Here is a 23,107-nt window from a genome sequence, read left to right as displayed (position 1 = left end):
GAATCACTTATAGAAGTTCCTGCTACCATTGCAGATCAACAACAATCTTAGACACCCGGATGAACTTTCCTGGAACCACGTGTCCATGTGTATTTTAAATGGAGGTGCCATTCGGTCCCCCATTGATGAACAGAACAATGGTATGTCTGCTACCCAGGCCTGGGCACTGTGTGTTCTCTCCTGGACATGTTAACACATGCCCAGGGCTCACCTTTGTGTCATCCACACACCATAGCAGTTCTCACATGTTAGCAGCTGCTCAAGTCAGTACCCAAACCCAAGAATGACTTTTATATGTGTGTCCCCTGATCACTATCACCCAGAGGCAGCAGCTTGGGTTAGTACCACCCCAGACTATCTTGATGCTGTAAACAAAGGAGCTGAACCCAAATGGCTATAAACTGAGCTGATTCTTCTTTGGAGAAAGAGAGTCTTATTACAATACCAGACTCATTATTGTAGCTCTCTTACATGGACACAGGATTCTATCATAGAGTAAATAAACCCAGCTAAACATATATTAAAATGCTCTTGTGATTTCTTCCATCCTGATAGAATGTCAAAATCAAGTAGTCCCTTAAACCACAATTTGCCTCCTTGTTGGGCAATACCAATAGGCCACAGGGATAAGTGGGTTCTGTGAAGAAACCAAGCACAGCTTTGCTTACTCCCTTCCCCCAGATGCTCAGTCCTAAGCCAGGCAGTCAAGGAACCTGCTCTGAAGCTACAACCTCCTACCACGTTGCAGTGTATCCTTGGTGGGAAGGGCACAGCCAAAAACATATGAATAATTCCTACTCTCCGAATATCAGAGGAACCACTCCTGCACCACTGATAGTACCCTGGAAACCTGTTCCTATCTATTGGCCTCCCTCCTGTCCTCCCCAAATCCTCAGGAAATCTGGGGGGAATTAACCCTTGAGCTGTTTTCCTTCTTGCTCCACCTCTGACCACCTCAGGCACAATTACATGGGAGAACCTGGCTGCTGTGTTGCCTTTTGGAGGCACCTTTGACCTGATCGAATTAAAAGGCTCCACCCTGAAGAAGGCCTTTGAACACAGTGTGTACCGCTATGGCCAGTCCAGTGGAGAATTCCTGCAGGTTGGTGGTAAGTCACTAATTTGGGAGTTTGGAGATTTCTGTAGGCTGGGACCACACACCTGCACCATGTCATAGTCTGTGTCCTCCATTTCCCCACCAAATGTTTCACTGGCAATCATAGCCATTTCACAGGGGACTAGGTCAGGGTCTAAATATCAAGGACCTAAATGAGCAAAATTTACCTGAACTTCAGTTGAAGCTGTTTCTGTAAACTCTAGACTACTAGACATCTAAATCCTATTTAAATCATAGTTGTTTAAGCATTACATACAAACATTACATACAAGCATTACAGTGAGAGCTTGAATTTTTTCCTTTCCTATCTGGATGCTCCTGATATCTTTTTATTGCCTTTCTATGACAAGTACTTCAAGTACTATGTTGAATAAGAGTGATGAGAGGGGGCATCTATGTCTTGTGCCAGATTTTAGAGAAAAGGCTTTCAGTTTTTCTCCATCAAGTATTGGTATTGGACCTTATCAAATGCTTTCTCTGCATCTATTGATATGATCATATATTTTCTTTCTTTTTATTTATATAGTGTATTGTATTAATTGGCTTGTGTATGTTAAACCATCTATGCATCTCTGGAATGAATACTACTTAGTCATGATGTATGACTTTCTTGATGAGGCATTGAATCCTATTTGCTAGGATTTTGTTGAGAATCTTTGCATCTGTGTTCATCGAGGATATTGGTCTATAGTTCTCTTTTGTTGTGGCATCTCTGTCTTGTTTTGTTATCAAGGTGATATTAGCTTTGTAAACACTATTTGTTAGTGTTTCTATTTCTTTAATTTTCTGGAAGAGCCTGAAAAGGATTGGCAGTAGGTTCTCTTGAAAGGTTTGAAAGAATTCACTAGTGAATCTATCTGGGCCTTGGGCTTTTGTTTTTGGGAATAGTTTTGATTACCATTTTGGTAGGGTTTTTTATGTTCTTTTGGGTGGAGATTTTGGGGAGCTTTTTGTTTTTGTTTTTGGGCCACACCTGGTGATGCTCAGGGGACCATATGGGATGCCGGGAATCGAACCCGGGTCTGTCCCAGGTCGACCACTTGCAAGGCAAATGCCCTACAACTGTGCTATCTCTCCAGCCCCTTGATTATCATTTTGATTTTGATTTCCGCAACAGTGATAGGTCTGCTCAGATATGCCAGATCATCTTGCAGGTTATAGAAGTCCAAGAACTTAGTCATATATTCCAGGTTCTCATGTTTTGTGGCAGTTTTTTTTTTTAGTTTCTTTTTTGTTTTGTTTTGTTTTGGTTTTGATTTTTGGGCCACACCCAGCAGTGCTCAGGAGTTACTCCTGGCTATCTGCTCAGAAATAGCTCCTGGCAGGCATGGGAGACCATATGGGACACAGGATTCGAACCAACCACCTTAGATTCTGGGTCAGCTGTTTGCAAGGCAAAAGCCGCTGTGCTATCTCTCCAGCCCCCTTTCTTAGTTTCTTTTTTTGTTTGTTTTTGTGTTTTTGGGCCACATCCAGTGATGTTTAGGGGTTACTCCTGGCTATGAGCTCAGAAATCGCGCCTGGCTTGGAGGACCATATGGGATGCCGGGGGATTGAACCTAGGCCCGTCCTAGGCGAGTGCAGGCAAGGCAGGCACCTTACCTCTAGTGCCACCACTCCGGCCCCCTTTTTTACTTTCTTAAAGTAATCTCTGATTAACATTTGAATTCCTATAGTATCTGTAGTAGTCTCCTCCTTTTCATGTCTATTAAGATTCTCTCTCCCTTTATTTGTGAGATTGCTAGAGATTTATTTATCTTATTTAAAAAATAAACATTTCTGAAATGACCCAGCCCTTTAAAACACTTATGTCATAGAATAATTCTAGTCCACTGAATTAACCCTCAAACCAATAATTTTATTTTCCTTGAATAACAAATTTTGCTTTCACTTTCAGACTTTAGAAGAAACCCTTGTAATGGCTGACTGGTTGCCTTGCCAGCCCTCCCTCTGTACAACTCCCCTTGCTGGGATTGATAGACTGATGCTGGTAGAGGGGTAGTAGAGAGTATAGCAGGGTTCTGCTGTTGTAACACAGTGTGGGTTTTATTAATTTATTAATGCACAATCCATTACTACCATTTAGTAGTCCTCAAATTTGTTACAAAGCATCATTATCTATTTCTCATTTAAACCAATTGCTAATTATTTTTAAGTCATCAAACTGAGTTACTCAACCAATTTGTTCAGGATCTATATGGGAAGTGGTTTTGGAGCCTGAATCAATAGTACAGCAGTAAAGTATTTGTCTTTTACTTGGCTGGCTCAATCTGATCCCTGACACCACCCTGATTCCCCAAGTTCTGCCAAAAATGAGTCCTGAGCATAGAGCCAAGTATAAGTCCTGAGTTTTGTGACCTCAAAACAAATGACAAGAAAGAAAATATATGTGCTATCTCTTTGGGGCCATGAGATCACACAATAGTAAGAGTGTATGCCCAACCTGTGTCAACCCAGATTCAATTTTTGGCACCACCTGGTTCCCCCATTATCATTGATGCCACCTTCATGGACCCCGTTACTACTGGAGTGGCCCAGTTTCCTTCAGAACACATCCTCAGGCACTCACCAGTGGTGTTTGAGTAACCCTGAGGACCACTTAGGAGGCCCCTAAATTAATGAATAAACTTTAAGTGACATGAATTCACAGGATTGGAAACTACAGGCACCATGGTAGAGCACATGCCTGACACCTGTGAGATGCTCAGTTCAATCTCCAGCACCATAGAAGGTAAAAAAAGAAATAGGGAAAAGAAAAGCAAAATAAAAATATGGTTTTTCCAAGTAGGCTTGATCCTTCCCCTTCTGGGACAGCACCAGCTTTACTTCCAGTATTCTCATCCTATTCAAAGGATCCATGGAAAGCCTGGCCAAGAGTACTGAATACACTTGTCACCACTTGCTACTCTCCTGTTGAGATCTCTCAATTGCCAACCATATGAAAACCATGTTCAGTGCCCTAATTGCAGATGTTGTTCAAATTTTCCTTTCTTAGGAAACAGATTTTATCCTCTTTGAATCCAGTAAAAACATACTCATTTCTTTTCTAGGAATTCATGTGGTATATGATCTCTCCCGAACTCCTGGAAACAGAGTGGTCAGTTTAGATGTTCTTTGTACACAATGTCGAGTGCCCAGATATGAGCCCCTAAGAGATGATGACATCTATAAGGTAGTCCTCCCAAATTTCCTTGCCAATGGTGGAGATGGATTCCAGATGCTAAGAGATGAAGTACTCAAACATGACTATGGTAAGCACATGAGCCTCTTCTTCCTGTCCCAAATACACATGGGATCAACACTGATCGAAAGCAGTGGTGTTTGTGGTGCCAGGATAGCAAAGCTATAAACTGGCCCTTATTGTTAATTCCCTCCTATAATATTGAGAAAGATTATTACTCCATGACAACTATGAACCCTCTGCCCAGCACAAACTATCCAGTCAAACCCATAGAGGAAACACTCATAATCAAAAGCACTTGAGGACCCGGAGAGATAGCACAGCGGCGTTTGCCTTGCAAGCAGCTGATCCAGGACCTAAGGTGGTTGGTTCGAATCCTGGTGTCCCATATGATCCCCTGTGCCTGCCAGGAGCTATTTCTGAGCAGACAGCCAGGAGTAACCCCTGAGCACCATCGGGTGTGGCCCAAAAACCAAAAAAAGCACTTGAATTCTCTTAAGCACATATACATACATAGTCAGCTCTTTACATAGTGAAATGAGCTATGCAATGCAAAAAAAATCACACCTCAAAAACTTTAAGTCTAACAAAGAAAACCAAATTAAATCAAACTTCTTGAAGCTTTCAGAATGCCTACGTCAAATAGAACAGGATGAGCTATATCCCTCCTTTTTATACAGTGAGCTGGTAGAACAAATGATGGGTAGAACCATACTTGACCTCATCAATATTTTGGCAGCAATACGGGTGATTATCATCCTCACATTAGAAACCCAGGTGATAACCCACAAATTCCACTGAAATTTCACTGAAAATATACTATTAACCTTCCTCTTTTCCCAAAAACAATATGTTTATAAGACATCAACACTTCTCTACAACCCCAGCAAGGAGCCCAGATGACTCTCCTTTGCCTTATATGAAGGCCCTGGCATTTTAACTTCTTATTTCAAGGAGAAAAGAGGGCAGTGATAACCCTCTCTGGTAGAATAGATACATTAGTTCCTTCTGTACTTTATATGATAGATATTGAAAGGGAATGTATAAAAGGCTGTTCTCTGTTCTACTGTAACAATGATAGTTGAAAATTATCACTCTGGACAAGAAGGAGGTGCTGAAAGGGGATAAAGTGATATGTATAATTCCTATTTATTGTCAATTGTGCAAACCACAGTGTCAAAAAAGGAGAGAAGGAAAAAGAGAGAGTGAAAGAGAAGTAAAATGCCTGCCCCAGAGGCAGGCAGGGAGGGTGTGCAAGAGGAAAACTGTGGTCACTGGTGGTGGGAAATGTGCATGGCTGAAACTCAATCATGAACAATTTTGTAATCATGATGTTTAAATAAAGTAATTACATTATAAAATAAATAAAATATGATTGCACAAAAATAAAAAGGATAAAAGAAAATTAAGTACAGAGAAGAAAGAATCAATATGTTGATTTGGCCTTTGGTCAGAAGGTAGAGTATGTTGATGAAGATTGTTGTATAACCAAAACAAATAAGATTGTTGTTTGGAAAAACAAACAAATAAAAGGCTGTTGCTAGGGCCCAAGGCTGTGACTCAAGTGATAGAACATATGCCTCACATATTTGAGGTCCTGAACTTGAGCCTTTGGACCACATGAATCCTACTCCCTACTAGGTTTCACAGAGAATAGCTCCCCAACAATAAAAAGGATGTTCTCATGAATCCTACATATGACAAAAAGATTAGTGACTATGTAGCACTCAAGCCCAGACTGTTGGGTGTTGGAGAAAAAGAGAAGAAAAAGAGAAGATTGAAAAAGACTAACCCTCGACTCATCCAGAAGGTGTTTAAAATTAATGTCAATGTTTTGGCCTCAACTTTTAAGAGATTATAGATAAATTATGTCTTTCAGTGATTCTAATGATTAATCAATGTCTTGGTACAAACCACAGCAGAGAGAAGGGTTCTTACATTATTATATATGTATAAATACACAGATATATACATACAGACTTTAGACATTTTTATCACTTCTCTTCTCTTCTGAAATTAAAGAATCTATTGTTCCACTAACAATTATTACTAGCATAATAATTCTTGACTGGCAACAAAATGAAGTCACTTTTATGTCTTCACTAATTGTTCTTGATCCAATTTCCTAATAAACTTATCTAGAATGTCTCAAAAATATGATATTAATCACTCCTTTTTTGTATCATCTTAGAGAAAACAACTCTGGACATCCCACCTGTCCAGCAATAGACAATAAGCACATTTCACATATGAAACATGAAAAAATCCAGTTTTCTTTACTTAGGACTTGTGTCTTCTCTGCTGTTATCCCAACTTATAAAAGGATTGTCATCTCATATAATTCAAACAACTTAGAGAACTATAAGGCCTTCCTCACCTCACCCCTTATTATTGTTAACTGCTTGTTTTTTGTAGTTAAAGTAACTTTTTTTTTCTAGGTGACCAAGATATTAATGTGGTTTCTGAATACATCTCAAAAATGCAAGTAATTTATCCAGCAGTTGAAGGTCGGATCAAATTTTCTACAGGAACTCATTGCCGTGGAAGCTTTTTTCTAATATTTCTTTCACTTGGGGCAGTAATTTTTATTTTGTACTAATAGTCAAGAAAAAGGACTTTCCTTGCCATCAATGTGTGGAACTGAAATTTCCCTCAAGTGATATTCCTGTCTTTCAGAAACAAGCTTTGTGATGGTACAAATCATTTTCACAAGCTCCTAGAAACTGAGCTGGGGGGTTAGAAATTTAAAAAAAGAAAGAAAAGGAAGGAAGGAAGGAAGGAAGGAAGGAAGGAAGGAAGGAAGGAAGGAAGGAAGGAAGGAAGGAAGGAAGGAAGGAAGGAAGGAAGGAAGGAAGGAAGGAAGGAAGGAAGGAAGGAAGGAAGGAAGGAAGGAAGGAAGGAAGGAAGGAAGGAAGGAAGGAAGGAAGGAAGGAAGGAAGGAAAAAGAAAATAAAGACTGGCATCATCTCTCTGAATCAGCAGTGAACTCATCGAAAAAGAAATGAAAATGTGATCCTCCTAGAAAAAGGTCAAGGATCTTTAGTTTACATGTGAAATTTTTAAATAAATGTTAACTATTTTAAGTCACCAGAATCATTTTTCTCCTTTATATTAACATTTACATAAAATCATTCTTCTATATAAGGTATTAAGTACATCCTCCTATTTTATGTCCAAAACTTGTCTTGATGGATAAGACAGGTGTCACAAGGGCTGGAGAGATAGCATGGAGGTAAGGCATTTGCCTTTCATACGGAAGGTCATTGGTTCGAATCCCGGCGTCCCATATGGTCCCCTGAGTCTGCCAGGAGCGATTTCTGAGCATGGAGCCAGAAGTAACCCCTGAGCACTGCCGGTGTGACCCAAAAACAAAAACAACAACAACAACAAAACCAAAACCAAAAAAAAAAAAGAAAAAAGAAAGAAAGAAAGAAAACTCTTGGGGCTGGGAAGGTGGTGCTAGAGGTTAGGTGTCTGCTTTGCAAGCACTAGCCAAGGAACGAACCGCGGTTTGATCCCCCGGTGTCCCATATGGTCCCCCCAAGCCAGGGGCGATTTCTGAGCACATAGCCAGGAGTAACCCCTGAGCATCAAACAGGTGTGGCCCGGAAAAAAAAAAAAAGACCTTTAAAAAAAAAGAAAAAAGGAAAAAAAAAAAAATAAAATAAATAAATAAATAAATAAAGAAAACTAAAGTACATAGAGTTAACTGATTCAAATCTGAACAGCTAGAAGACTTGTATCAGGTTATTCTGACCTTGAATTCTTCCCTCTCAATAATATCTACTTGCTGTTACTGTTCAGAATGATACTTTATGGTCTCTGCTTTTCATAACTACCAATGCCCCAAGCTCATGAATGATAACACTGTTCTACTTCTGCTCTCCAATTTTTCCTTTGAGTTCCTGTTGATATGGTGAGTTTGAGGCAAGCCCAGGGAGGTTGGCATTCTCTAGATCACTAACCCAGTGCCTTGGAAGAGTCAGGAAATAAACAAAGCAACAGATAATGACCAAACAGTGATCATGGAGTAAGGAAGGGAAGGGAAGAATGAGAGATCTCAGCCTGATTCATTTTATATAAAAGGAGCTAAAGAACATTTTGGTATGTTAAGTTGGTTTTTGCTAAAGTGTACATGTGTAGTGCCTGGTACTCAGTATAACTTTTATCATTTATTTTGGATTTGGGATCACACATGGCTGTGCTCAGGGATCACTGGTAGGACTCATGGGACCAAGGATCAAACCTGGATCAGCTGCATGCAAGGCAAGCACCTTACCCACTGTATAATATCGCTCCAGCCCTATGTATTAACACTTAATAGTGATTCCATCAGCTCTGCCTCTTTGTGCTTTCCTTATTCCTAATATGAAGGTATCATTAGAAAAGAATTATCTTTGTAATTCCAAACCTGCACAAGTCCCTCCCTAGCAAGATGCCAGCATTGTACTTAGCCTAAACTTCTCTACTACCCTCTGGTTGTAAAAAAATCCTCTATCCTCCTCTGGTTATAGAAAATCCAGGGACCAAGCTGATGTTAAACCAAATCATATAGAAGATGTTAGAAGTCAGTTCTGCCTCCAGATATGAACAATCACTTAGAGTCATTCTCAAGTGATGTTGGAAATAGATTGATTGAACAACTTATTCCCAAAGAACAAACACTTGGTTCAGGTGAAAATGTGAACATGGGGGCCTGCTCGGCACCACATAAATGATGGACCAAGAAATGAAAGCTTTCACTTGTAAAAAAAAAAATGTTAAGTTAACAGAAACTTTAACTTTATTTAATTTTGATTTGGGGACAATATCCAGTAGTGCTCAGGGCATTCTCCTAAAGGTCAGGAAGCCATAGATCAAAGATGGATCAGCTCATGCAAGGTAAGTGCCTTAACCACTGTACCATTTAGTTCTAGCCTTGGAAGCTAGAAAACTGGAGAGGAAGTATATTTGTTTCTTAGTGTTAACAATTATTAAATGTGTTGGCCACAAGTACATCTTTTAAGTTTCATATCCTTTTTATAAAGACTACAGTGAAATAAGGCTCTTGGTTCTTTGCAACTTCAGAATAAATAAGAGAAATATCAATGACATTCTATGTGGAGCCAGAGAGATAGCTTGGAGGTAAAGAGTTTGCCTTGCATGCAGAAGATTAGTGGTTCAAATCCCGGCATCCCATATGGTCCCCTGACTCTGCCAGGAGCGATTTCTGAGCATAGAGCCAGGAGTAACCCCTGAGCGCTGCCAGGTGTGACCCCCCAAAAAAATTCTATGAGGAAAATTAGAGAAAGAAGCCTTTTTGGGTATATTTTTTCTAAAGCAGGATGAATCTAATTGTAGCACAAACTTTTAAGTACTTTTTAAAATATTCTAAATGTGTATCCATGCATTGTGCAATAGTATAAAAAGACCTCAAACCACTTTGCAGTAGTAAATAGGTCCTGACAATAATATTAAAGAGATGTATTTCAATTTTTGATGGCTATTTCTCCTCCTACATGAATTCTCATAATCCAAGACATTTATACTATAAAAATATACAAGGAAGATACTATGATAGTTTTGCTCTAACATCATTTCCCTTACTCAAAAGTTCCTTGCTATTTTATAAACCTCACTACTCACCTCTCTCCCAAAAGAGAAGAAAAATGTAAGAAATGTTTAGGTAGGATAGAATAGTGAACAAAGGATATTTTTTTTTTTTTTTTTGGTTTTTGGGCCACACCAGGTGACGCTCAGAGGTTACTCCTGGCTATGCGCTCAGAAGTCGCTCCTGGCTTGGGGGACCAGATGGGACGCCGGGGGATCGAACCGCGGTCCGTCCAAGGCTAGCGCAGGTAAGGCAGGCACCTTACCTCCAGCGCCACCGCCCGGCTCCGAACAAAGGATATTTTAACAAAGACTGCTACACTTTATTTAATGTAGATGCCATTTTGAGGCTTGGAATAAATTCTTTTCTTAAAATTTCTGGTTTGGGGGCTAAAGGGATAGCACAGGGGATAGGGCATTTGCCTTGAATGCTGCCAAACTGGGTTCAATCCTGACATCCTATATGCCCCCCTGAGCCTGCCAGGAGCAATTTTTGAATGAAGAGCCAAGAGTAACCCCTGAGAGCCACCAGGTGTGGCCCAAAAATAAAATAAAAAAATAAAATAAATAAAAAATAAAATAATGCTGGGGCTGGAGCAGTGGTGCAAGCAGTAAGGTGTTTGCCTTGCACATGCTAACCGAGGGTGGAGCACGGTTTGATCATACAGCATCCCATATGGTCCCCCAAGCCAGGAGAAATTTCTGAGTGCATAGCCAGGAGTAATCCCTAAGCATCACCGGGTGTGGCTTAAAAAGAAAAAAAATAATAATGCTATAGCAGTCTATTGGGGCAGGAGCGATAATATGCGGCCGACCCAGGTTTGATATCAAGCATTGATCCACCATGCCTGACAGGAGTGATTCCTGAGTGCTGTGTAAAAAAAATTAGTTTTGGTTTGGGGACCACACCTGGCAATGCTCTCAGATTAGTCATAGTACTATGCACAGGGATCACTCCTGGTAGGGTTCACAGAAATATATGTGCATGGCAAATGCCTTACCTACTGTATGTGCAGTAGGTCCTAGGCACTCACTGTATGTGCAAATATATGTGCATTGCAAGTGCCTTACCTACTCAGGCTCCAGCCCTGAGTTAAATTCTTTTTTTATTTTTTTATGTTTTATTTGTTGTGTCACACCCAGCAGCGCTCAGGGTGCTACTCCTGGCTCTACGCTCAGAAATTGACCCCAGCAGGCTTGGGGGACCATACGGTTTGCCAGGATGTGAACCACCGTCCTTCTGCATTCAAGGCAAACGCCTTACCTCCATGCTATCTCTCCGGCCCCTGAGTTAAGTTCCTAAAACTAAAATATCCAACCTAGGCAATATGTAGATTGCCCCTAAACTGGCATCCTTAGAAGTAAATTTAGGTTGTTAATAGTTGTCCATCAGAAAACGTGGCTCCCTTAAGAAATAGTCTCAGATATCACTAGCATGCAAAATTAGGAAAGATTGCAGTACTGGTTTCCTGGAGCTGTTACAATAAAACTACACAAATAGGATGACATAAAAAAAAAAAAAACATAAAGTCATTGCCTCACATTTCTGGAAAAGTCTGAGGCAAATCACTCAGTACAGTTGGTTCCTCTCTGCTAGTTTCTAGTGTCCTTAGGCATTTCATGGTTAATAATATTAAATGGTCTTCTCATATTCTTATGTGCCTTTAATTTCTGTACATATCTGTGCTTTATAAAGATTGAGTCATGTCAGATTAAGCATACTCTGAGACTTAATTTGGTAGGGGGTTAGGTTTTGGGGCCACACCGATGATGCTCAGGTGATTTCCTGCCTATGCACACAGAAATTGCTTCTGGCTTGGGGGACTTTATGGGACGCCACGGAATTCAACTATGGTCCATCCTAGGTTAGCCGCTTGCAAGGCAAATGCCCTTCTGCTTCGCCACAGCTCTGGCCCCAAGACTTAATTTTTATAATCTGCAAAAACCCTGTTTCCAAATAATGTCATATTCACAGGGATCCAGGATCGAAGCTGAAGTCCTACTTCAGGACTGCAGCATTTTTCAGGGGTCATAATTTAGTCAATAACAGTAACCCAACCTATTCTCTATAACCAAGACAGTCCTAGGGCTTTGTTTTATAAATGAAAAATTATCACTGATTTCAATTTCATGTTAATAAAATAGAATACAGTTTAGAAAATGATTTGGCTCTACTTCAGCAAATTTAAGATAGGTTTTGTTTTGTTTTTCTTTGGTTGATTTTGTCCATACCCAGCAGAACTTGGGACCGATTTCTAACTCTGTCCTCTGGAGTGACCCCTGGTAGTGCTGGACTATGTGAGGTGTTGGGTATTTGAGCAAGGGTTGGCATGACATCAGGAAAATGTCTTAACCCTATACTATTTCTCATCTAACTCTTTCCTATCTTGTTGGTTTTTTTTGTTTGTTGTTGTTTTGATCACACCCGGCAGCGCTCAGGGATTACTCCTGGCTCTGAGCTCAGAAGTCACTCTTGGCAGGCATGGGGGACCATATGGAATGCCGGGATTTAAACCACCATCCATCCTGGTTCAGCTGTGTACAAGGCAAACACCCTACCACTGTGCCATCTCCCTAGCCCATCTTTTCTATCTTATCAGAGGACTGTTAACTTCTGAATAGGGTCCTTGATTTCATTTGTAAAATTATCCTACAAACCTCAATGCAGTGAGGCTAGACTAAGCAACAGTAATTCTAGAAGGGCACTTGCCTTACACATGGCTAACCCAGATTCAATCTCTATCATCCCATATCGTCCTCCAAGTACTATAAGGAATAAGTTCTGAGTACTAGCAGGTGTGTCCCCAAAACCAAAACAACAGCAGAAGAAAAAAAAGAAAAAATTCCCAATGTGGGGCTGGAGAGATAGATAGGTAGGACACTTGCCTTGTCGAATATGGAGCCGACCTATATCCATGGCATCCCATATGATCCCATGATCATCTCCAGGAGTTAACTCTGAATGTAGAGCAAGGAGTAAGCTCTTGAAACTACTAGGTGGCCCCCAAACAAAACAACAAAAAACAATGTTCAGTATATTATCCTTTCTGTACTGTATACAGTTTAAGTATGGAGCTCTAAGTCTCTCTCCAATATTCAGGTGCTTTGATTCCTGCATATATCACTCACCTCTCCCCAAATTGTTTTCCTCTTTCCAGTGAATGATGTCACTTTTCCTATCCCTGGAGAACATTTCCAGAGTGCGATGTCACTCATCCTGCCCCTGCTGTTCTGAAGTGCCCTTGTCCCTTGCTGTCATCCTGCATACAGGTTGCTGAACTCTAGGCTCTGCCTCTCAAAGCCTATAGCCCACCAACTCCTTGTCTCTTTGCTTTTCCTTTGTACTCAGGCCACCAGGATAATAACTGCTGCTTTCTGTCTGTTAGCCTGGCACAAGTGGTGCCCAACAGTATTCTCTTAAGTATTAATGTCTCAGTCCCTTAGACATTTCCATATTTTAACTGTCTGTCATGGTGGTGAAATTTAAAATGACAAGTTGGGTCCAGACTTTTTTGAAATGATATGGACATTCCTCAAAAAAGTAAAAATTGAGTTCTCATTTTACCCAGCAATACAACTCCTGGGAATATACTCTAGTGACCAAAAAACACAATGTAAAAAAGTCCTCTGCATCCATCTGTTCATCACACAAGGGAATACTAAGCAGCTATAAGTAAAAATAAAATTAAGACATTTTTTTTTGTTTTTGGGGGGAGGGGGTTTGGGTCACAAAAATATGGAACACTTCATGAATTTGCGTGTCATCCTTGCGCAAAGGCCATGCTAATCTTCTCTGTATCGTTCCAATTTTAGTATATGTGCTGCCAAAGCAAACACTGAAATTTTCTTTTGCATGGATGGATATAGAGAGTATTATATTGAGTGAAATGAGGGGGAGGGATAGATATAGAATGATCTCCCTCATTTGTGGGATATAAGAAAAAATAGCAAGTATGGTAATATCAAAGACAACGGGGTAAGGGTCAGAAGGACCAGTCCATGGTATGAAGCTGCCCACAAAAAGTGGGAGACTGCAGTTAGGGTAGAAAAGGAAACACTATGATAGTTTGAAATGATTCACTCTGGTTAAGAATTGGGTTCTGAAAGAAGATAAAGTGATAGGCATGTTGCCCCTCAGTAAAAATATTGCAAACCACAGTTTTTAAAAGGGAGGCATTAAGAAAGGAAGTGAGAGAGAGAGCAAAAAAAAAATTGCTCTATAACCAAGAGGGAGATGGAACAATGGTGGTGGGAAATGTGCACTGGTGAAGGGTGCTGTACATTGCATGACTGAAACTCAATCCTGAATAACTTTATGTCTGTGGGAAAAAAATACTGCTTGAACACCAATATATGCCAGTTTTGATATGACATCCTGACAATGAGGAAATGTCAACAACTAGGTCTACGAGCAAGTTGTCTTACCTCACTACCTAACAATAAGATGAAATCAGAAGACGCATCATCCTTTGATCTGTGCAAAAGCCAACATCGCTAACTACAGAAGACTGACTGTGACAACCATGACTGGGCAGAACTTATCCTGGGACTAATAAAAATGATCCTAGTCTAGGCTTTGGCCTAAGACCTGTACAACAACCAAGATCTATAATCCCAGAGGTCTGGCGGAGACAACTGCAACTGAGCAGAACTTCCAGAAACATAATGAAAGACTCTATTCTAGGCTTCATACTAGGATATGCAAAAACCAAGACTGATTAAAATTACAGTGTTGGAACAGAACTTCTAGAAATGTAAAGAAAGACTTCACTCTAGTCTCCATCCTATGACCTGTGCAAATACCAAGATCTCTAGTTACTGAGACCTGATTTTATTATCCACGACTGAGTGGAAAGTTTCCAGGCAGCACAAAAGGACCTAGGGAAGAGAAAAAGAGCATGTATGGAGCCTATGGTTATTCCCATGACATTATGCTTCAAGGGCGAAGAAATCCTTTATCTCTTAGACCAAGGGAATTCCCTTTCTAATCTCCCCAATATTTACTGTGTCTATGCCCAAAAAAAAAAAAAAAGAGAGAGAGAGAGAGAGAAAAGCACAAATTAATTTTTTGTTATTGTTGTTTTATTTTCTTTTTTATGTGCTTTGTTTTGTTTTTATTTCAGGACTGTGGTTATTATTTGATTGTTGTCTTTATTGCTGTGGTGCTTTTCGGGTTCTTTTGTTTGATTTTTTTTTGTATGGTTTTTATGTTTTTCTTCCTTTTTCTCTTTCTCCTCTTAAATTGATTTTTATAGCCTCTAGAAGGACTCCTCCCATTTCTTTCTTGTTTGATTTTTACCCCCCACTTTTTTTTCTTTCTCTTTCTTTTTTCTTCCCTCCAAGCAGAACCACATAACTTGAACCATCTTGTTCTGCCTCACAAAATGAGGGGAAAATAATTGAGGGTACCAACACCAAACAGGTGTTATAAAACTGAGTAAAAATTAAAAATGATCATACTTAAACACCAAATCCAAAGCCAATGACAACAGAATCAAAACCCAATCTACAACAAGCTAGACACAGAGGGGACCACTTATCCTTATCCTGGGGGGTCAAAGGAGGAGAATAAAGGATGCATACTGGGAACAGGGGTGGAGGGAGGACAACACTGATGGTGGGAATGCCCCTGATTCAATGTCACTATGTACCTAAAATATTACTGTAAAAGATTTGTAATCCACTCTGGTCAAAATAAAAATTATTTAATTTAAAAAACTATATTATTAACAATCTTGTATCCACACGATGTTTAAATAAAGTAATTAATTAAAAATAAAACAAAACGACCAGGTAATCCCAAGATTTCATTTAGCTCATAGTTGATGCAAAACTGCCCATCCTATCTATTTATGCAAAATATACTAGAAGGCTTTTTTTGTTTGTTTTTTGGGGCCACACCCATTTGATGCTCAGGGGTTACTCCTGGCTAAGCGCTCAGAAATTGCCCCTGGCTTGGGGGGGGGGGGACCATATGGAATGCTGGAGGATCGAACCGTGGTCCTTCCTTGGCTAGCACTTGCAAGGCTTACCTCTAGCGCCACCTCGCAGGCCCCACTAAAAAGCTTTTCCACTATTGCTAATTAAAGGGTAACATGCACGTCATCCCTTTCAGCATCTAGTTCTAGACCAGAGTGATCAGTTTCAACAATCACCATCACTATTAGGGACCATTCACTATCCTAACAGCATTCATAACTCTTTGTAACGAGCTTCCTACCATGGACAAGTCCTCCTGATCCTCATCTCTCTCATCTTTGAGTATTATAACCATATTATTATTTTTCCCATAACCCACAAATAAGTGAGATTATTCTATATCTCTTCCTCTCCCTTTGACTCATTTCACTCAGCATAATAATCTCCATAAATGTCAGAGGAAGTTCGGGAGCAGAGCAATTGCCCTATATGGCTGCATGTGTGAATCCCTTTGTTTAATTCCCAGCACAGAAAGGAAGAACAAATAGAATAAATGACATTTTCTAAATAATTATGGGTTACAGGGATAAATGAAAGACCATAATGCTTATGTACTATTATTTTGTTAATCTTTATTAAACAAAATCAAAATACCAAATTACATGATATATACAATATACAAAAGTAAAAGAAGAAAGTATCCACCACATTAACAAAGATGTAATTTCAACTGGCTATTTTATCCAAATCCAAATGTTTACATCCAGGATGTCACAGAAGTCACTTCTTTTTGTATCTAAAGTAAAAGTAAATCTATTTAATACAGGGCAACAATATAGAATTCATTTTTGAATTGCCTAAAAGTTCATTAAAATTCTCAAACACAATCAGATCTGTATAACCAAAATAAACTATGTGCACTGATAATATTTACTTTTCAGAAATAAGAAACTGAGAAGGTATACTGATCGGCTTTATGTTGTCTTAGTTCAAGCTTTCTGGTACTTATTTTTATATAAACATAATATCTGCAAGTACAACCTTTTTCAATAGTATATATTACTATAACTTGAAAGCTAAGCAGGTTAAGCAGTCCAAACTAGTTTCTTCTGTATAAAACCAACATTTCATTGCTAAAGCATTTCCTTAAATATGTGCGTTAGCTGAAAAAAAGAATTAATCAAAAAAATAAAAACAGTAACAAATTATAAATCTTTGTTCAAAACTCAAATTCACAAGACTCAGCCTCCCATCTTCTAACTCTGATCACATTTTGTACATGGATTCATTGAAGTTTAATTGTTATAAAAATACTCAAATCTGTAAGCTGGGATGTGGTAAGTAGGAGTAGAGAAATGTCTTGCACTTGTAATGTCCCACTTCAATTCCTGGGATGTCAAAAGAAAATACCTCAAATCTGACTTGACAGCCTAAAGGGTTTACACTATACCAGTGAAGAAATTTAAGCTCTTTTCTTTTAGTACATACCTGCTTTTTTTGTTTGTTTTGTTTTGTTTTGTTTTTTTGGGTCACACCCGGCAGTGCTCAGGGGGTTACTCCTGGCTCTACACTCAGAAATCACTCCTGAGAGGCTTGGGGGACCATATGGGATGTCAGGATTTGAACCACTGTCCTTCTACATGCAAGGCAAATGCCTTACTTCCATGCTATCTCTCTGGCCCCTGCTTTTAATTGGGAAAGAAATCAGGACAGAAGCTGTGCAGTACTGACCCCCAAATCCACTTGGGGGGGGGGTTGGGTCACACCCAGCAGCGCTCAGGGGTTACTCCTGGTTCTGCACTCAGAAATCGATCCTGGCAGGCAAGGGGGACCATATGGGATGCCAGGATTCGAACCATCATCCTTCTGCATGCAAGGCACACGCCCTATCTCCATGCTATCTCTCTGGCCCCAAAATCCACTTTTTGAAGCTCCATTTGCTAAGGATCAGAGTCACAAAGAGTTCCTTATTATGAATCTAATGAAAATGAACGTTGAAATAATAAAATTGCTGCTTTTCACTTACCGTATTGAGCACAGGAAACAGTTCTTGTATCACAATATCCAATAAAACGTAAGTTAGCTAAAGCAACACACAAAAACAATTTAACATTTTTAACATTTAAAATTTTTTATTTTTTATTAGATAAAATAATAAAATCCATTAAAATGGTAAAACACAAAATTCAGAAGTGTGGTTACTTCAAATAAAAAGGGTATAAAACAAACATAAAAGTTACTTCAGGGTGCAGGAACAATAATAGTACCATGTTAAGAAGCTTGTCTTGTACACAGCTGACCTGGTTTGATCCCTAGCATCCCACATGATGCCCCCAGCCTCACCAGGAGTAATTCCTGAGTGCAGAGCCAGGAGTAGCCAACCCTTAGGCAGTGTTGGGTGTGGAACAAAATAAAAAACAAACAACAAAAGTTGCTTCAGTATAAGCAAGGTCTTGTTCTTAAAATGAGTGTTGAATGCATGTATTTAAAGGTGAAAAGCATCTTATTATGTCTCAAAATGTAGTGAAGATCGCAATAGAAAATAATCTAGAAACACAAAAATGGTATATGTGATTGTTCTGTATAATTCTATCATTAAACCCTTTCATACTTTCACATATGACAAATTCTCTGTATATTCTAAATTTTCTACGAAGACTACTATTTTATTTTTTTTTTTTTTGGTTTTTGGGCCACACCCTGTGACGCTCAGGGGTTACTTCTGACTATGCGCTCAGAAGTTGCTCCTGGCTTCTTGGGGGACCATATGGGACGCCGGGGGATCGAACCGCGGTCCGTCCTAGGCTAGCGCAGGCAAGGCAGGCACCTTACCTCCAGTGCCACCGCCCGGCCCCGAAGACTACTATTTTAATAAAAAAAAAACAAGTGATGTTATAAAGAAAAAGGTAATCAATCCCAGCAAGGCTCAAGAGAATCTTAAGGAGTGTCAGGAATCAAATTCAGATTGGCATTGTAAAAAGGCAAGCACCCTACTTCACTGTACTATCTCTTTAGCCCCCAACGTTTTCTATTGAACAGGTCCCCCCCTCCTTTTTTGGGGGGGATATGTGCCCAAGGCTTATCCTTAACAGTGCTCAGGGGACCCAAAGGTGATTCTGCAAATCTAACAGGTAGGTTAGATACAAGACATGAGCCTTATCCTCTGTCCTCAAACTTTTTAAACAGGGGGCCAGTTCACTGTCCCTCATTAGACCATTAGAGGGTCTGACTATAGTAAAAACAAAACTTATGAACAAATTCTTATGCACACTGCATATATCTTATTTTGCAATGAAGAAACAAAACAGATACAAATACAATATGTGGCCCGCGGGCCATAGTTTGAGGACCACTGCGTCTATACTGATCAATCTAGCCCTCTGTTTGAATGGTTAATAGTCATACTGCCTTGATTTAGAATAGTGTCATTTCTGGGCCCAGAGAGATAGCACAGCGGCGTTTGCCTTGCAAGCAGCCGATCCAGGACCAAAGGTGGTTGGTTCGAATCTCGGTGTCCCATATGGTCCCCTGTGCCTGCCAGGAGCTATTTCTGGGCAGACAGCCAGGAGTAACCCCTGAGCACCGCCAGGTGTGGCCCAAAAAACAAAAAAAATAAAAGATAAAAAAGAATAGTGTCATTTCAGAGTTAATTATATAGCAAATATCCTATTTTGCCATTCATGAAACCAAGTCAAAGCTAGTTAACCTGTTTAATGAATTTACCTGAAAAGAATAGTGTCATTTCAGAGTTAATTATATAGCAAATATCCTATTTTGCCATTCATGAAACCAAGTCAAAGCTAGTTAACCTGTTTAATGAATTTACCTGCTTATTGAGAACTGGCTGCTGTAAGCCATCAAAAAGAAGTCTGATGCCTTCATATTTAGCTTCTTCACCAATACACTTGACAATCAAATCTAAAAGCACAAAGTGACATGTGAAACAATTTTATTACTAAGTGTAAAATCATTAGCTGTATGATAAAGCAAAATCTCCACCCTGTTTACTAGCTACTATGCAGAAACCATAAATTGGTACTCCTAATGCAATGCTTCTGAAAATTTGAAACAAGAGTTTTAAGTCACATTGATAAATGCAATATTGTAGTCTTTTATCATGCACAAACACACTGTACAAAATCTGAGGATGAATGAAGAAATATGCTTGCAGTATTAAGCAATAAATAGAGAGCATGAAATGAATTATCTAGTGGGCCAGAGATCTCTAAGACTAGAGTGCTGGTGTTCCATGCAGGAGACACAGAGTATAGTACCCAGATCACTACCAGGAGTGATTTCTGAGCATCGTTAGTTGTGGCCCCAAAAAATTAAAAAAAAAATAACAATAATATCTATTGTATTAGCCCATTCTGGGTAAAAGAAAATACTAAAAATGAACATTTCATAAATATACATGTATAGAAATGGAAAGAGAAATGCATGTATTGGGACCCAATTGAAATGTCGTTATTTCTGCACAGCATAGATTATAGCTTTTAATTTTTATTCTATATATTTCTCTTCAGAATGTTTTAACATCTTATATCAGAACATAAGCTATTTTAACAAAATACATTTATTCAGTAAATAGGACCCCTTTACTTCTAAACTTTTTTGTATAATTACTATCTGCCATCTTAATGAACAATACTTTGGAAAATATTTAAACAGTAACTTAGGATTAGGATCCAAAACTTCATTTTTTTTTACAACTGTATTACCAGAAGAATCAAGCTTTATTAAAATTGCTACTGAGGGCCAGAGAATCAAGCTTTATTAAAATTGCTACTGCGGGCCAGAGAATCAAGCTTTATTAAAATTGCTACTGCGGGCCAGAGAGATAGCACAATGGCATTTGCCTTGCAAGCAGATCCAGGACCAAAGGTGGTTGGTTCGAATCTCGGTGTCCCATATGGTCCCCCGTGCCTGCCAGGAGCTATTTCTGAGCAGACAGTCAGGAGTAACCCCTGAGAACCGTCGGGTATGGCCCAAAAACAAACAAACAAAAAAAACAAAACAAAAAAAATTGCTATTGCGTGTTTTCTCCAAGTAGGGAAAAAATATTCATTTTGTTTGTTTGAGGTCACACCCAGAAGTGTTCTACTACTATTGTAGTGCTTGGGGATCATGTAGTGCAAGGAATCAAACCCAAGACTCTCACAGGCAGCATGTGTTCTAGCCCACTGAGCTTTCTCTGTCCAAAAATCATTCTTAGCTAGGTACTAAAATATTTATCCCACCTCTGTCCCTTAATCAGTATGAAACTCTTAATGCTACTTATGGAAAGCTCACATTAAAAAAAATTGCTTCGTCGCTGTGAGATAAAGTTAAAAGATTGTTGGTAGTCCTTTTTCTCCTGGGAGAGGCAGAATGGCTCCCACAAAGGGCAACAAGAAGGGCCGGTTGTTTCACCAGCAGCAAGTTGGTGACCCAAGAGTACATAATCAGCATCCAAAATTGCATCCACAGAGTGGGTTTCAGAAGCGTGTGCCTCAGGAAGTCTGCCATGAAGAAGATGGGCACCCCAAATGTGCACATTGACAACAGACTCAAAGCTGTCTGGGTCAAAGGAAAAAGGAATGTCCCATGCCAAATCCATGTACATTTGCCCAGAAAACATAACTAAGATGAAGATTCACTGAACTGCATATCTCTAGTCACCAATTTCCCTTCTATTCCCCATCTTCCAGCATGTCTATATGGCACATTCTCTTCTCTTTTCCTCTATTCCCCTTCTCCTCTCTCTCTCTTTCTTTCTCTCTCTCTCTTTCTTTCTCTCTCTCTTTCTTTCTCTCTCTCTCTCTTTCTCTCTCTCTCTCTCTCTCTTCTCTCTCTCTTCTCTCTCTCTCTCTCTCTCTCTCTCTCTCTCTCTCTCTCTCTCTCTCTCTCTCTCTCTCTCTCTCTCTCTCTTCCCCTACCTCCAGCCTCCCTCCCTCTCTCCCCCCCGCCCTCTTTCTGAGAACTGGTTTGGATGGTTCTATAAGATGAATTTAAGACTAAGAAACAAAGTACAAATTCAATTTATAATAATCAAGAGTAGATTCTTCCTTTATATTTCTAATACATGATCTAATGTTGATCATTGTGAATTCTCTAATACACCAATACCACACAGTATTTGACAAATAAAATTATATGAGGCATGATGGACAAAAATAAGTGATCCTTTGAGATCCTTTCAGAGTCACCAAACAAAAAATGAGAAGACCAGAGAGACATGCTAAGACTATTCAATAGCTAACTGTTCCTTCCCAAACGAAAGTCTTGAAGTACATGGGATTCAGCTAAATAATAAGTTACTGCATTGCCTTTCTGTGTTGTTCCTAAATGTTCCTGAATCAAAACTAAACCTATTAAAGTTAATGAGTGCTATGAAACACTACAATACAAAACAAGTAACAACTTTTTAGCTACAAAAAGTTACTAAAAAAAAAGCTTTGGGGGGGGCGGCAAGGTGGCACTAGAGGTAAGGTGTCTGCCTTGCAAGCACTAGCCAAGGAAGGATCGCGGTTCTATCCCCTGGCGTCCCATATGGTCCCCCCAACCCAGGGGCAATTTCTGAGCCCTTAGCCAGGAGTAAACCCTGAGCATCAAATGGGTGTGGCCCCAAAAACAAAAACAACAACAAAAAAAGAAAAAATAGCTTTTGGGCTGGAGAGATAGCACAGAGGTGGGGCATTTGCCTCTCAGGCAGACCTGAGAGGGAACTGGTTCTATTCCTGGAATCCCATATGATCCCCCAGCCTGCCAGAGGCGATTTCTGAGTGCAGAACCAGGAGTAACCCCTAAGCGCCACCAGGTGTGGCCCAAAAACCAATCAATCAATAATTTTTTTTTAAAAAAAAGCTTTTGCTCAGTTTGAATTTCAGACCAGGGATTCACCTTTTCTTCTTAACAGTGGCACAATTATTCTGAAACTGGTTTTTTTTCCTATTTATTTTTAACTTTGAATGCGAAATTCTATTTATTTTTATTTATTTATTTATTTATTTTGGTTTTTGGGCCACGCCCAGCAGTGCTCAGGATTACTTCTGGCTATCTGCTCAGAAATAGCTCCTGGCAGGCATGGGGGACCATATGGGATGCCAGGATTCGAACCAACCACCTTAGGTCCTGGATCGGCTGCTTGCAAGGCAAACGCCACTGTGCTATCTCTCCGGCCCCACAAAATTCTATTTTTTAATAGATGAATAGTATATATTTTGTCAATGAGTACTTAAAGTTTTCATTTAGCTATCCTAAATAATGCTACAATAAAAATTGGAGTGCATATTACTTTTAAGTTAAGTACCTCATATTTA

General features: G+C 39.5%; 2 protein-coding genes and 1 non-coding gene across 5 annotated transcripts in view; 1 reads left to right on the top strand and 2 right to left on the bottom strand.

Annotated features, from left to right (window-relative positions):
• The window catches only part of NT5E (5'-nucleotidase ecto), a 54,890-nt gene extending 47,509 nt beyond the window's left edge, over window positions 1–7,381 (top strand). Inside the window, exons 6-10 of one of the 2 annotated variants that reach the window (XR_007494874.1) lie at window positions 35–140; window positions 960–1,109; window positions 4,168–4,368; window positions 6,737–7,033; window positions 7,222–7,381. Coding sequence is in view for 1 of the 2 variants with exons in the window: in XM_049772234.1 (XP_049628191.1) it covers window positions 35–140; window positions 960–1,109; window positions 4,168–4,368; window positions 6,737–6,897 (618 nt within the window). In the remaining variant the exon portion in view is untranslated. Of the gene's footprint in view, window positions 1–34; window positions 141–959; window positions 1,110–4,167; window positions 4,369–6,736; window positions 7,065–7,221 lie in introns of those variants that run through there. The other variant, XM_049772234.1, reaches the window with a different exon arrangement.
• Window positions 7,382–13,617: 6,236 nt separating this feature from the next.
• On the bottom strand, window positions 13,618–13,724 carry LOC126008376 (U6 spliceosomal RNA). The gene has a single exon (XR_007495711.1). It is a non-coding gene; the product is annotated as a U6 spliceosomal RNA (small nuclear RNA).
• Window positions 13,725–16,421: 2,697 nt separating this feature from the next.
• Window positions 16,422–23,107, bottom strand: part of SNX14 (sorting nexin 14) — a 75,200-nt gene continuing 68,514 nt past the window's right edge. For both annotated transcript variants that reach the window (XM_049772188.1, XM_049772189.1), the window contains 3 exons: window positions 19,633–19,724; window positions 17,833–17,889; window positions 16,422–16,602 (listed from right to left, as the gene is read on the bottom strand). In XM_049772188.1, coding sequence (XP_049628145.1) covers window positions 16,564–16,602; window positions 17,833–17,889; window positions 19,633–19,724 — 188 coding nt within the window. In that variant the 3' untranslated portion in view covers window positions 16,422–16,563. The remainder of the gene's footprint in view (window positions 16,603–17,832; window positions 17,890–19,632; window positions 19,725–23,107) is intronic.

This window comes from Suncus etruscus, chromosome 4, assembly GCF_024139225.1.
Source record: "Suncus etruscus isolate mSunEtr1 chromosome 4, mSunEtr1.pri.cur, whole genome shotgun sequence".
Lineage (NCBI taxonomy): Eukaryota > Metazoa > Chordata > Mammalia > Eulipotyphla > Soricidae > Suncus > Suncus etruscus.
The sequence above is the reverse complement of the archived record's forward strand: the minus strand, read 5'-3'. Positions and strand labels throughout refer to the sequence as shown.